At 44.5% G+C, this 12,871-nt stretch overlaps 1 protein-coding gene across 6 annotated transcripts in view; it reads left to right on the forward strand.

Moving 5' to 3' along the window:
• Positions 1-12,871, forward strand: part of PDE1B (phosphodiesterase 1B) — a 532,158-nt gene that overhangs the window by 276,955 nt on the left and 242,332 nt on the right. For 2 of the 6 annotated variants that reach the window (XM_063952205.1, XM_063952204.1), the window contains exon 1: positions 10,918-11,111. The exons of the other annotated variants lie outside the window; for them this stretch is intronic. In XM_063952205.1, the coding sequence (XP_063808275.1) occupies positions 10,918-11,111 (194 nt within the window). Of the gene's footprint in view, positions 1-10,917; positions 11,112-12,871 lie in introns of those variants that run through there. 6 annotated transcript variants of the gene reach the window in all.

Raw genomic sequence — 12,871 nt, forward strand, 5'->3', positions numbered from 1 at the left:
ATAGTAGTCGAATAATATTGGATGGATGTAGAAACATTGATGGTATTTACACCAATATAGCAACCCCGAATACTAAAACATACTCACAAACACACGTGGACACGCTTTTTAAAATCTTTATTCACAAATTTTCAATCTTTTGTCTAGATTCACTTACTTGTTTGTCTGTGATTTTAATTCTATGTTTCACTGTAGTTGGGAATGAATTAACCATATTCATATTTTAATACATATCTAATAAAGGCTATATTTTAGAATTAGTTTTTTCCTGTGCGTCGACAATACAGAATCCCTTCTTCCTCTTTTTTCTTAAAACAGTGCAGGTGGGCCAGATATAACATGTTAGATTTGGGTGGGTTATTTTGTTTCTGTGCAGGGTAAATACTGGCTGCTTTATTTTTACACTGCAATTTAGATTTCAGTTTGAACACACCCCACCCAAATCTAAGGGTGTGTACACACGGTGAGATCCCTGCTATGTTCGATTTTGACTATTCGATTTCCCTTGAACTCCCCCAGAGCCCAGATAGCACAGATTGTACAGATTTTGACTATCTATACTTGAGATTTTGTCTATGTACGATTTTGACTAAGTGCCAATTTTGACTATACTTTGTACTAGATCAGAGGTTCTCAAACTCGGTCCTCGGGGGCCCACACAGTGCATGTTTTGCAGGTCTCCTCACAGAATCGCAAGTGAAATAATTAGCTCCACCTGTGGACCTTTTAAAATGTGTCAGTGAGTAATTAATACACCTGTGCACCTGCTGGGTTACCTGCAAAACATGCACTGTGTGGGCTCCCGAGGACCGAGTTTGAGAACCTCTGCACTAGATTGTACACTAGATAGTCAAGATTGACTTGCCTGCACAGTCTATCTAACCTTACGATACCGACCCCACGGGAGCGCGCATCGGGATCGAATCTGTATCGCAAGCTGCCTAGCACCATGAGATATGCACTAACTTTTCATAAGATTTTGACTATATAGTCAAAATCTCACAGATTTATCTCACTGTGTGTACACACCCTAACTCTCTCTGCACATGTTATATTTGCTCCACCTGCAGTGCACATGGTTTAGCCCATTAGAGGAAAATGTTGTTTTGCAATCAACCTTAAATTAGGCCCAATGTTAGATATAACATTATAACATGCAATATACGCTCCGCAAACCGGACCTATGTTCATCTTCGCCTCAGCCCCATAGATATCATTCTTCTTTCTGTATGTATCTGAGTGTATATTTTATTTTATTTTTGAAGTGAATGCTGGCATTGCTGGGTAGAAGCAATTATAGTATAGCAAGATGGTAACTCAGCCTTGTAGCATTCACATGTTCACTGCAGCTGCCAGAATATATTATTTCCAATGGAAAAGGAATGCGCTGCCAAGTTAGATCATGTGAAAATCATGTAAGAGATAGAACAGTATGGGTCAAGTAACTTATCAACAAGTACAACGTACCCTATGAAGAGGAATCTCTTTCTAAACCACTTCAGTTGGCAGACATCTCTTGCCAGCCTCCAGCTTCACCCTTTTCTGAAAGTAAACTTCATTAGCAGTCATGTTTTGAATCATGCATTAAGTTATATTGTCTCCCACTCCCTGACTGGATAATCTCTGATTGCCTCTGTGAAGGAGATGGAGCGGCTGCTGCTGCAGGCACAAGAAAACTGCTTCCCGTGTCACTTGCTGCTTATTTTTATCCATAACACTTAAAGGAACAGGATTATATTTTTTTATGTTTATTTTAGGGGTTTTGAATCTTCAAAGACTATAAAGCTCTTTTATTCCAGACCTACTCCTCTGTTCCGTTTTTCCTTTGTTCCTTACCGTTTGCCTGAGACTTTCTATGATCTGCTTCATGGTTTTTTTCCAGGGTCACATTTGTTGTTGTGCCAAAGTTCTCAGACGTTTTTATTACGTTTGTGAAACCATTCCATGATTTGTATGCATACTTTAGTTTTTTCTAGACTACACTAGGCAGCCCTCGTCTTGTCTTTTATAACTGGCTATACTACAGTATACTGTATCAGTTAAAGCTTATACTGCCCTCCCACTGCCAGCTCTGATTGTTCCATGATTGCCGAATGACTGCGGTCCTGTGGCCCATTGTGTGGTCAAAATCTATTTCAGTTCTGTAAACAAAATAAAATGATCCATAACCTGATATAAGCAACAAAATTGATCTTATCGGCGGAAATATTTTAAATTGGATTAGCAACAATGAGGACATTATTTAGTAAACATAAAAAAAATTCCCATTTTTTTGTTATATAAGTGAAAACTGCAGTGAAAATGCTGATTTTAAAGAGTTTTCTTCCTGTTTCTCTTACTGATAAATCACAATGGGGGCTGATCATGTACTCTATTTACGTTTTCTCCAAAACGTAATGCCAAGTCTTGATGGTGTTGTAGGTGGGAGAGAGCAGAGATGACCTGACAACTGTTTGCTGTCAGTTCCAGACTGTCCGCAACACTGATATATCAACTAATGTACAGTAACATAGAGGAATTGGATCGGCGTGCGACGTCACATGAGGTGAGCCACAGGGGGGAGGGCACGGTGCATGATGTTAATTACACCTTTCTCTTACATCCTAGAGAATATTAGGGTTCCATTTAGTACCATGGGGTATAGACGGGTCCACTAGGAGCCATGGGCACTTTAAGAATTTGATAGTGTGGACTGGCTCCTCCCTTTATGCCCCTCCTACCAGACTCAGTTTAGAAAATGTGCCCGGAGGAGCTGGTCACTCTGAAGGAAGCTCCTGAAGTGTTTTTTGCATTTATTTTACTGTATATGTTTGTTATTTTCAGGCAGGGCACCAGCCTGCCTGCTTTGTGGGACTTCGGGGACGGAACGGCCCAACCTTTTGAAGGGTTAATGGTCCCGTTCCCCACAGACAGGACACTGAGCTCCTGAGGGAACTAGACGCAAGCCCCACCACGGCGAGTGTACTTTCCCGCAGCACGCCGCCACCCCTAACAGAGCCAGAAGAATGAAGAGTGGTGAGTACTGAGCGAGCATCCCAGTTAGCGGGGCGTCGGCCATTATGATGGCGCGAGGGTACGGAGACGCACGGCCTCTCAATGGGGCGCACTGTGTCTACGGACACAGTACACAACTGCATCTCTGTACACTGTACACAGTACCCAGACTGGCAAACACAGCCTTAAAACGGTTCTGCTCCATTTTAAGCATAAAAATTATCTCAGCCAGTATAAAAAAAAGCGGGAAGACTGCACGCCATTGAAGGGGCGGGGCTTCACTATGAGAGGATCCAGCAGCTCACCAGCATCATTTTCCCTCTGCAAGGGACACAGACGCTGACTGACAGGGATGCGCAGCTCCTCCAGTGTGATTCCAAATTACCTCAGCGGTACCAGAGGGTCATATCAGGGGGGAGCGTCTATTAGTGTTCTAATAGACCTAGCTAAGCTTACATAAGCAGTGATGGTGCAGTGGGGGCTGTCTCCAACATCTCTGTGTCTCCCTGAAGGGCTCTTTGTGGGTTAATTAGTGCTTAATCTTTTCCTGTGTGTGTGTGTGTGTGTGTGTGTGTGTGTGTGTGTGTGTGTGTGTGTGTGTGTGTGTGTGTGCTGTCACGTTTACATTATGTCAGGCAAAGAGTGTGTTTCATGTACAGCGGAGTGTATTTCCTTACCAGGGGGCTCACTACTGGGTATTCAGGGCAGTGCAACTTCCCAGTATAGCGGGCTGAACCGGAATGGGTTAATTCTCTTAAAGAAATGATCTCCACTCTTTTTTACAAAATTGTCCCGCAATGAGAAAGAGACGCAATACTTAAAACAGATGGTGGATGAGTTTATGTACAGGGACTCAAAACAGCGTCTCAATCCCCTCCCATTTGTCTGCAAAAGCGATCTCTGTCCCATATCCTGCATTCTGACTCTGACGCTGACAGGTCAGACATGGACGAGGGGGAGGTGGACTCAGAGGGGGGATGCAGCTCTTTCACAAGGAATAGAGGCTCTTATCGAGGCTATCAGAGATGTTCTGCATATTCCTGATAAGGTGTCAGAGCAGAGGGAGGAATCTTATTTTAATGTATAAAAGAAGTCCTCAGTCACTTTTCCTGCGAATTGAATATCCTGTTTGAAGAACCATGGGTTAATCCTGATAAAAAAAATTCAAATCCCTAACAGGTTGCTCTAATCTTTTCCTTTTCCTTTGGAAGATAGGAAAAAATGGGAAAATCCACGGATAGTGGACGCATCAGTCTCTAGGCTGTCACGAAAGATTGTATTGCCTGTTCCTGGTGCAGCCTCCCTAAAAGACACGGCTGATCGTAAGATTGAGACTACACTCAAATCATTGTACGCAGCTGCTGGGGTGGCCCAAAGACCCACTATTGCTTGTGCGTGGATCACAAAAGCCATTGCTAAATGGACAGATAACCTAATTGAGGGGTTAGATTCCTTGCCTAGAGGGGATGTTGTTTTACTCCTGCAACATATACAGGACTCTGCGAACTTTATGGTGGAGGCCATAAAAGAGATAGGCTTGCTTAACGCACACACCACCGCTATGCCAATGTCGGCACGCAGAGGCTTGTGGGTACGCCAGTGGACTGCTGACGCGTACTCCAGGAAAGGCGTGGAAGGCCTACCATTCACAGCAGGGGCCTTGTTTGGAGATGAACTAGACAAATGGATCTCCAAAGCTACTGTGGGTAAGTCTACGTATCTTCGTTCCGCAGCCCCCCCAACCAAGAAAACTTATTCAGCTTCTAAGTTGCAGTCCTTTCGGACGGCCAAGTTCAAGGGCAAATCCAGAGCTGCTTCTACGTCCTCCAGCGGTGCAAGAGGTAAACCACGCAAACCAGCAACTGCAGACACTTAGTAACAGAGCACAGGCTCTGCCTCCTCAAAGACTTTAGCATGACGGTGGACCGCAATGCCTGTCAGGTGGGAGCCCAACTACGATTCTTCAGTCAGATCTAGTCAAGTTCGTGCCAGGATCCCTGGGTCATGGATCTTATTTCCCAGGGCTACAGACTGGAGTTCCAAGAGCTCCCACCTCACAGATTCTTCAAATCAGGCTTACCAGTTTCACAGGAGGCAAGTATAACTTTACAGCATGCCATCCAAAAACTGGTACAGACTCATGTCATTGTTCCAGTTCCACCTCATCTGCAAAACAAGGGGTACTATTCCAAATTGTTTGTAGTACCGAAGCCGGACGGATCAGTAAGGCTGATTCTGAACCTCAAGTCGTTGAACCCGTACTGACGAGTGTTCAAATTCAAGATGAAGTCTCTGAGAGCTGTAATCTCAGGTCCGGAGGAGGGGGAATTCCCAGTGTCTCTGGATATCAAGGATGCATACCTTTACATTCCGATCTGGCCGCCTCATCAGGCTCACCTACGGTTTGCACTGCAGGACTGTCACTACCAGTTCCAGGCCCTGCCATTTGGTCTCTCCACGGCACCGAGGGTGTTCACCAAGGTGATGGCAGTGATGATGTTTCTACTCCACAAACAGGGAGTGAACATAATTCCGTACTTTGACGATCTCCTGATAAAAGCACCGTCCAGGGAAAGGTTGCTGGACATCATTGGTCTCTCAATGCATAGATGCACCGATATTGGCTTCAGGACATCCCGAACCATTGACTGGATTACCAGTGCCTTTTACAGGAGCACGGGTGTATTCTGAATCTTCTGAAATCTCACCTGGAGCCAACACGGAGGCTTCCATTCCTGGGAATGATTCTGGACACAGAGTCGCACAAAGTGTTCCTTCCGTTGGAAAAGGCATTGGTAATCCAGTCAATGGTTTGAGATGTCCTGAAGCCAACCCGGATATCGGTGCATCTATGCATTCGCCTTCTGGGGAAAATGATGGCCCCTTACGAGGCGCTTCAATACGGAAGGTTTTACGCAAGACCCTTCCAGCTCGATCTGTTGGACAAATGGTCCGGATCGCATCTTGGTCGCCAAAAGCCAGGATCTCCTTCTGTGGTGTCTACAGACTTCTCACCTCGTCGAGGGTTGCATGTTCGGAATTCAGAACTGGATTCTGTTAACCACAGATACAAGCCTCAGAGGTTGGGGAGCAGTTTCAAGGCAGATGGTCAAGTCAGGAAGTCATGCTTCCAATCAACATTCTGGAACTCAGGGCCATATACAACGCCCTTCATCTTCTTCAAGATCGAGCCATTCTGGTCCAGTCGGACAATGTGACGGCGGTGACGTACATAAACCGACAAGGCGGAACGAAAAGCAGAGCAACAATGTCGGAGATGTCAAGAATTCTCCTCTGGGCAGAAAAAAATGCTGTGGCATTTTCAGCGGTCTTCATCCCGGGAGTAGACAACTGGGAACCAGACTTCCTCAGCAGACACGACCTGCACGCGGCGCAGTGGGGCCTTCACCCGGAAGTGTTCAGGTGCTTGACACGTCGATGGGGATATCCACAGATCGACATGATGGCCTCTCGTCTCAACAAGAAGCTCAGGCGTTATTGTTCCAGATCGAGAGACCCACAGGCAGTGGCGGTAGATGCCCTGACGATTCCATGGGTCTATCAGATGCTGTATGTTTATCCTCCACTTCCTCTGAATCCAAGAATTCTAAAGCGAATAAAAAGGGAAAAGGTTCAAGCAATACTCATTGCTCCGGACTGGCCAAGAAGAGCCTGGTATGCGGACCTTCTGGAGTTGCTCCTCGAAGATCCGTAACCTCTACCTCTTTGCGAGGATTTTCTACAACAGGGCCCGTTCGTCTATCAGGATTTACCGCGGCTACGTTTGATGGCATGGAAGTTGAGCGGCTGATTCTAGCCAGGAAAGGGATCCCTAACAAGGTTATCCCAACTATGATCCAAGCCAGGAAGGGGGTAACATCTAAGCATTACCATCGTATTTGGAAGAAATACGTCTCTTAGTGTGAGAGCAGAAATTATTCTGCGGTGGAATTTCATCTAGGACGTTTCCTGCTTTTTCTGCAGTCAGGTGTAGATGTGGGCCTACGTCTGGGCTCCATAAAAGTCCAGATTTCGGCCTTGTCCATTTTCTTTCAATTGGCTTCTCTCCCTGAGGTCCAGACTTTCTTGAAAGGTGTTCTGCACATCCAACCTTCCTTTGTGCCTCCCATGGCACCTTGGGATCTCAATGCGGTGCTGCAGTTCCTCCAGTCAGACTGGTTTGAACCGTTACAGGAGGTGGACGTAAAATATCTTACGTGGAAGACCGTCACACTGTTGGCCTTGGCTTCAGCAAGACATGTGTCGGAGCTGGGGGCTTTGTCTCACAAAAGTCCCTATTTAATTTTCCATGAGGACAGAGCTGAACTGAGAACTCATCAGCAATTTCTTCCTAAGGTGGTGTCTGCGTTTCACATCAATCAATCCAATCTATTGTAATTCCAGTTGTTACCGACACCTCTGCTACTTCAAAGTCTTTGGATGTTGTGAGAGCTTTGAAGGTGTATGTAAAGCGAACAGCTCGTCACAGAAAATCGGACACGCTGCTTGTTCTTTATGATCCCAATACAATTGGGTGTCCTGCTTCAAAGCAGACAATTGCACGCTGGATCAGGCTTACTATTCAGCATGCTTATTCTACGGCAGGTTTGCCATGTCCAAAATCTGTACAGGCCCACTCTACTAGGTCAGTGGGTTCTTCCTGGGAGGCTGCCCAGGGTGTCTAGGCTTTACAGCTCTGCCGAGCAGCTACTTGGTCAGGTTCGAACACGTTTGCTAAGTTCTATAAGTTCGATACTTTGGCCTCTGAGGACCTTCAGTTTGGTCAATCTGTTCTGCAGGAACCTCAGCAATCTCCCACCCGGTTTGGGAGCTTTGGTACATCCCCATGGTACTAAATGGAACCCCAGTATCCTCTAGGTCGTAAGAGTAAATAGGATTTTAATTACCTACCGGTAAATCCTTTACTCGCGGTCCGTAGAGGATACTGGGCGCCCGCCCGGTGCTTCGTTTTTCCTGCACTGTTCCTTATTTAAGTAATGTTGGTTCAGCCGTTGCTGTTCCTGTTTCAAGTTTGGTTAGCTTGGCTTTCTTTTTGTTGTGTGTGCTGGTTCAGAATCTCACCACTATCCTTATCTATCCTTCTCTCAAAGTATGTCCGTCTCCTCTGGCACAGTTTCCTAGACTGAGTTTGGTAGGAGAGGCATAGAGGGAGGAGCCAGCTCACACTATCAGATTCTTAAAGTGCCCATGGCTCCTAGTGGACCCATCTGTACCCCATGGTACTAAATGGAACCCCAGTATCCTCTACGGACTATGAGAAAAGGATTTACCGGTAGGTAATTAAAATCCTATGTTTATCTTTCCCGGCACTAATACTATATATATATATATATATATATACTGTATAAAAATACCACAATATTTCTAAAACTATATGCTACGTTAGTGTTTAGACATCAAAATGTGTCTACTGCACTTTGTATTATCCCTTTCTTGCAGGTTTCCATGCTAAATGGAAGATATGCCTATATCTTCCATAATTTTAAATTACAGGCTTGGTTGTTTTACTCTGCAGAACTTCCATGTATTGTTCGGTGCATTCATACCATACTTACCGACACTGACAGTTTCCTTTTCGGGAGAAGCTCAAGAAGATTAGAAGGTCGGCAGTAATGGGGACGGGGCTGGACTAGTCGTGTAATCAGGCTCCGTGATAGAATTGCAATAGAATTGTGCAGCTAGGCCCCATCCTCACCCGAGTAGGAATGGACATCGATGGTCGATGTTTCAGAAACATCGATTGTTTTACTTTCGATGGTAGTGTTTTTCCCATTCTATGGTGACTTTCCAATGTTTGCCACCATCAAATGGTGATCATTCAATGGTGTTCCGATGGTAGCTTTTTTTTTTTTATTCCTAGTATTATACCTCCCCTGGTTGCTGTATTCTCATCAGGGAATCTTCCTGGGCTCGTTGGAGGCTGACTCCTAGCTCAGTCCTCTTACTCCCTCCGCTCTCTAGGTTGCTGCTAGGCAACAGTGCACATTGTTAGCTCTGATTGGCTCTCACTGACTCAGAGAGCCAATCGGAGCCCTCACCCTGCTGCAGCAGCCAGTCACTAACACACACACGCAGCAATTGCTACACAGTCTGATACACGGAGCACAGAACATGCAGTGTGACTGATAACACACACTGGGCCTAATTCAGACCTGATCGTAGCCCTGCAAAATTTTGCAGGCCTACGATCAATCACACTGACATGCGGAGGGACGCCCAGCACAGGGCTAGTCCGCCCCGTATGTCAGGCCTGCCCCCCGTTCCGCAGACGTACAAAAGCATGGCACAGCGGCAATGCTTTTGCACTTCAGGAGTAGCTCCCGGCCAGCGCAGTTTTTGAGTGCTGGCCAGGAGCTACTCATCGCTGTCCGGGTCGCAGCAGATGTGTGTGACATCACGCAGCCGCTGCGACCTGCTCCCCGCAAAATGGTGGCCATACGCCACCGTGACGCCCCCTCCTGCCCGGCGAACGCCTCTGCTAGGCAACGACAGCCATGCCCTGCGGCGCTGGTGCATGTGCATTTCTGACCTGATCGCTGCGCTGCGATGAACGGCAGCGTACTATCAGTTTGGAATGACCCCATATGTGTGCACTCCCAGTGTTGCTACAACTATATATATATATATATATATATACACATGCACACTGCTCCATCAGCACTGGGAGTACCCTCTGTATTTACTACTTCAACACTGGGCACTGTGTGCGTACATTATATGTATACTATACACACACAATGCTCAGTGATGAAGTAGTGGTTACAGAGGGTTCTCCCAGTGCTGGAACAGTGTATGTGTGTATGTATATATATATATATATATACCACATGCAGCCTGCATTGTAGGCTAGTATCACTGAGCAGTTTTTCCCCATAGATGAGTGTAGAGGAGTACTGGCCCCACCCCTGATCCCGCCCCCAATCCCACCTCCTGCCAGCCGCGCTGCAGGGTTTTAGCGCATGCGCAAGTCATATAAATAGTTTTCACCATTGAATACTTATGATGCGATGGTTACTAACCATTGCATCGAATGTTTCAATGGTGGAAGCATAGCCATCATATGATGGTTTGCTTCCGATGTCCATCCTTACACCCGAGTGTCTGCGAATTAACGGTATTTATCTCCCTATTCTGCCCACTTCACTAGGAAGTGGGCGGAATGCGTGAGGGGTGCCCACTCTTCCGAGGGCATGGGGACTACCCAAAAAATTGTGTGTCTCCCGCAGGATCCGGGAGATTAGGCAAGTATAGTTCATACACAAAGGCATAGCCAATGGCGTAACTGTAACTGACATAGTAATCCTTGCAGTTTGAGCTTTTTGTCCTTTTTTCAGATCCACTTAAGAAAGTTATTGAGTATGTACAAAATATCTCGCTCTGCAGTTTATATGCATGCAAATACACTTACATCTCTGTCCTACCCTTTTAAAAAAACATGATGTGAACCCTTACTTGTCTGTCTAGAATGACATATGGTGCAGAGAGTATAATTGTCACTTCCATCCTACTGCTTATTTTAATATACTGCCTATTGTAAACTTGCTATGCTAAAAATGGCATTGTGGAACATTGAAACTATTTCTACCATTTTAAGATAGAAGAATTCACTCTGTAGTTTGCACTATACATGCTCCTGTGATGGTCAGCTTAGTATACTAGGTACAGTACGGTGCTAGGCTGCGCAGTTCTATTTCTGAAAAGGTTAATCAAGAACATGGTACTTCCTCATGTCATCTCCTATTTTGCTTATTGTAGCTTTTAAATAATTAAATAAATAAAAAAAACTTTCTCAGAAGTTACGTCTAAATTTGTATCCGTCCCCCACGTTTTCTCCTCCCAGCCGAAACAAACATCTGGTTTGGTTCTGTAGCCTCTTGTACATACTGTACATCCCTGACATTCATGCAACTCTCACCCCACACATGCTATCAACATGGGCAGCTAGCAAGATCCCGAGATATGTTGTCCTTACCAGCGGGAGACGCTAAATTAGCCGCACAGATAAAGTCATGTCTGCAAGGAAAGGCGGCTATAAGTGGCTCTGAAGAAAAGGTTATCCAAGTCCGGCGGAAACATCTGCAGATCCCTGTTTTCAGGTAGGGAGAAGATCAGCTACTGTACAATGAATATAAGAAGATCATCTCATCCTATTTACTAACCTACTATAAAGTTACTTGTAGATGTGCTTTGTGATTTAACAATTCAACAATCATTTATATTTCAATTAATCGAGTATCCTGATATTTAAATATAACATTCAAATTTATCTTTAGCATTTTATAATGTCTACAGTTTACAGCCACTTTTTATGATGTGTTTTAAACTTTCCGCCTGTGCGTGTATAAAAACGTTACCTAGTCTTTACGCATTAATCACATCACTGTAATGAATTCAGGATGTTCCGTCATGAAGGAACCCAGCGCTGAATGTGTTTCTGAGCGCAGGCTAAGATACTGTGTATTTTCAACGATCAGCATGAAGAATGCTATTTTTAGATTTTTTTTATTGTATTATTTTTACAGTACTCTGCCTTAGGGAGTGTGTTTATACTTCAGTTTTCTTGTTTCCTTCTTTGGCTTGCATATAACTGTGAATATTTTGTGTATAAGAGCTGTCCTCCCTCAAATGCATCATATTTTAAGTCATGCCACAGGAAGTGTTGAGAGTCACTGCATGCCTAGTGAATAAGCTCAGCATGTTTGGCAGTGACACTTGTTTATCTCTCTTGATGCTGGTTGCACATGGAATGCGTGTACTAAGCCCCAGTATTTTTTTTTTTCTTACTTGTTTTATAGCTAAGGGGATTATTCATGAAGCAGTGAAAAGTGTGGAGAAGTGAGCCAATGGAGAAGTTGCCTATGGCAACCAATCAGCATTGAAGTAACATTTATAATTTGCATATTGTACGGAGCAGCTGATTGGTTACCATGGGCAACTTCTCCACTGGCTCACTTCTCCACTCTTTTCACTGCTTCATGAATAGATACCAAAGTCACAAGGTTTTAGTAGAGCTGTGTAGCTCCTGATTGAATTAGAGTCTTCATATTCTAAGGTTCACTTTTTTCCATTACAAAAGCAACTTTTTGCTGTGTTATATATTGGAACATTGCAAAGAACTTGCATCCAAAGGTGAACTGTAGCCAGGATGAACTGTTTACCGAAACGACCCTGTCTCGCAACTGACTGCATTCAGTCAGCTTCAATGGAGAACTTGCCTTCAAGTTCACTTATTGAAAATTCAGCTGAAGAATATAACTAACTGAGGCAGTGAGGGCAGAGAGGAGGCTCTGCGCTTTATCTATTGAAAGATGAGGTTTCCTAGGGTGAAATCATAGTGATTCTGCTAATTAGATGATGAAGTGTTTCAGTGTTCTTCTCTAATCCAGAGCTGTCCATGTTTTTCATTTATATATTTTAAATACCTGTGTCTGAAATGTTACATTTCAATGGAGGTTCCAAAGATAACTCTTGGTGGGCGGGTATTTATCAAAGCTTGGAGAGAGAAAAAATTGTGAGAGGATCATTAAAGTAGCAACCAATCGGCTCATAACTGTAATTTTTCAAACACCGCCTGTAAAATGTAAGACAGAGGTTGATTGGTTAGTACTTTACATCTCACTATTTTATCTCTCTCTGAGCTTTCATAAATAACCCCCCCCCCCCCACCACCACCATAGTCATTAAAAAAATGCCCAGATGGGCTATATCTGGCACACATTGCACCAGCTGCATTATTAAGCAAGCAAATACAGGATTATGGGGGCGATGTACTAAACAGTGAAACAAATGGAGAAGTTAAAGACCATGGCAACCAATCAGCACTGAAGTAACATTTATAATTTGCATACTATAAAAT

The sequence above is a fragment of the Pseudophryne corroboree genome, chromosome 2 (assembly GCF_028390025.1).
Source record: "Pseudophryne corroboree isolate aPseCor3 chromosome 2, aPseCor3.hap2, whole genome shotgun sequence".
NCBI lineage: Eukaryota > Metazoa > Chordata > Amphibia > Anura > Myobatrachidae > Pseudophryne > Pseudophryne corroboree.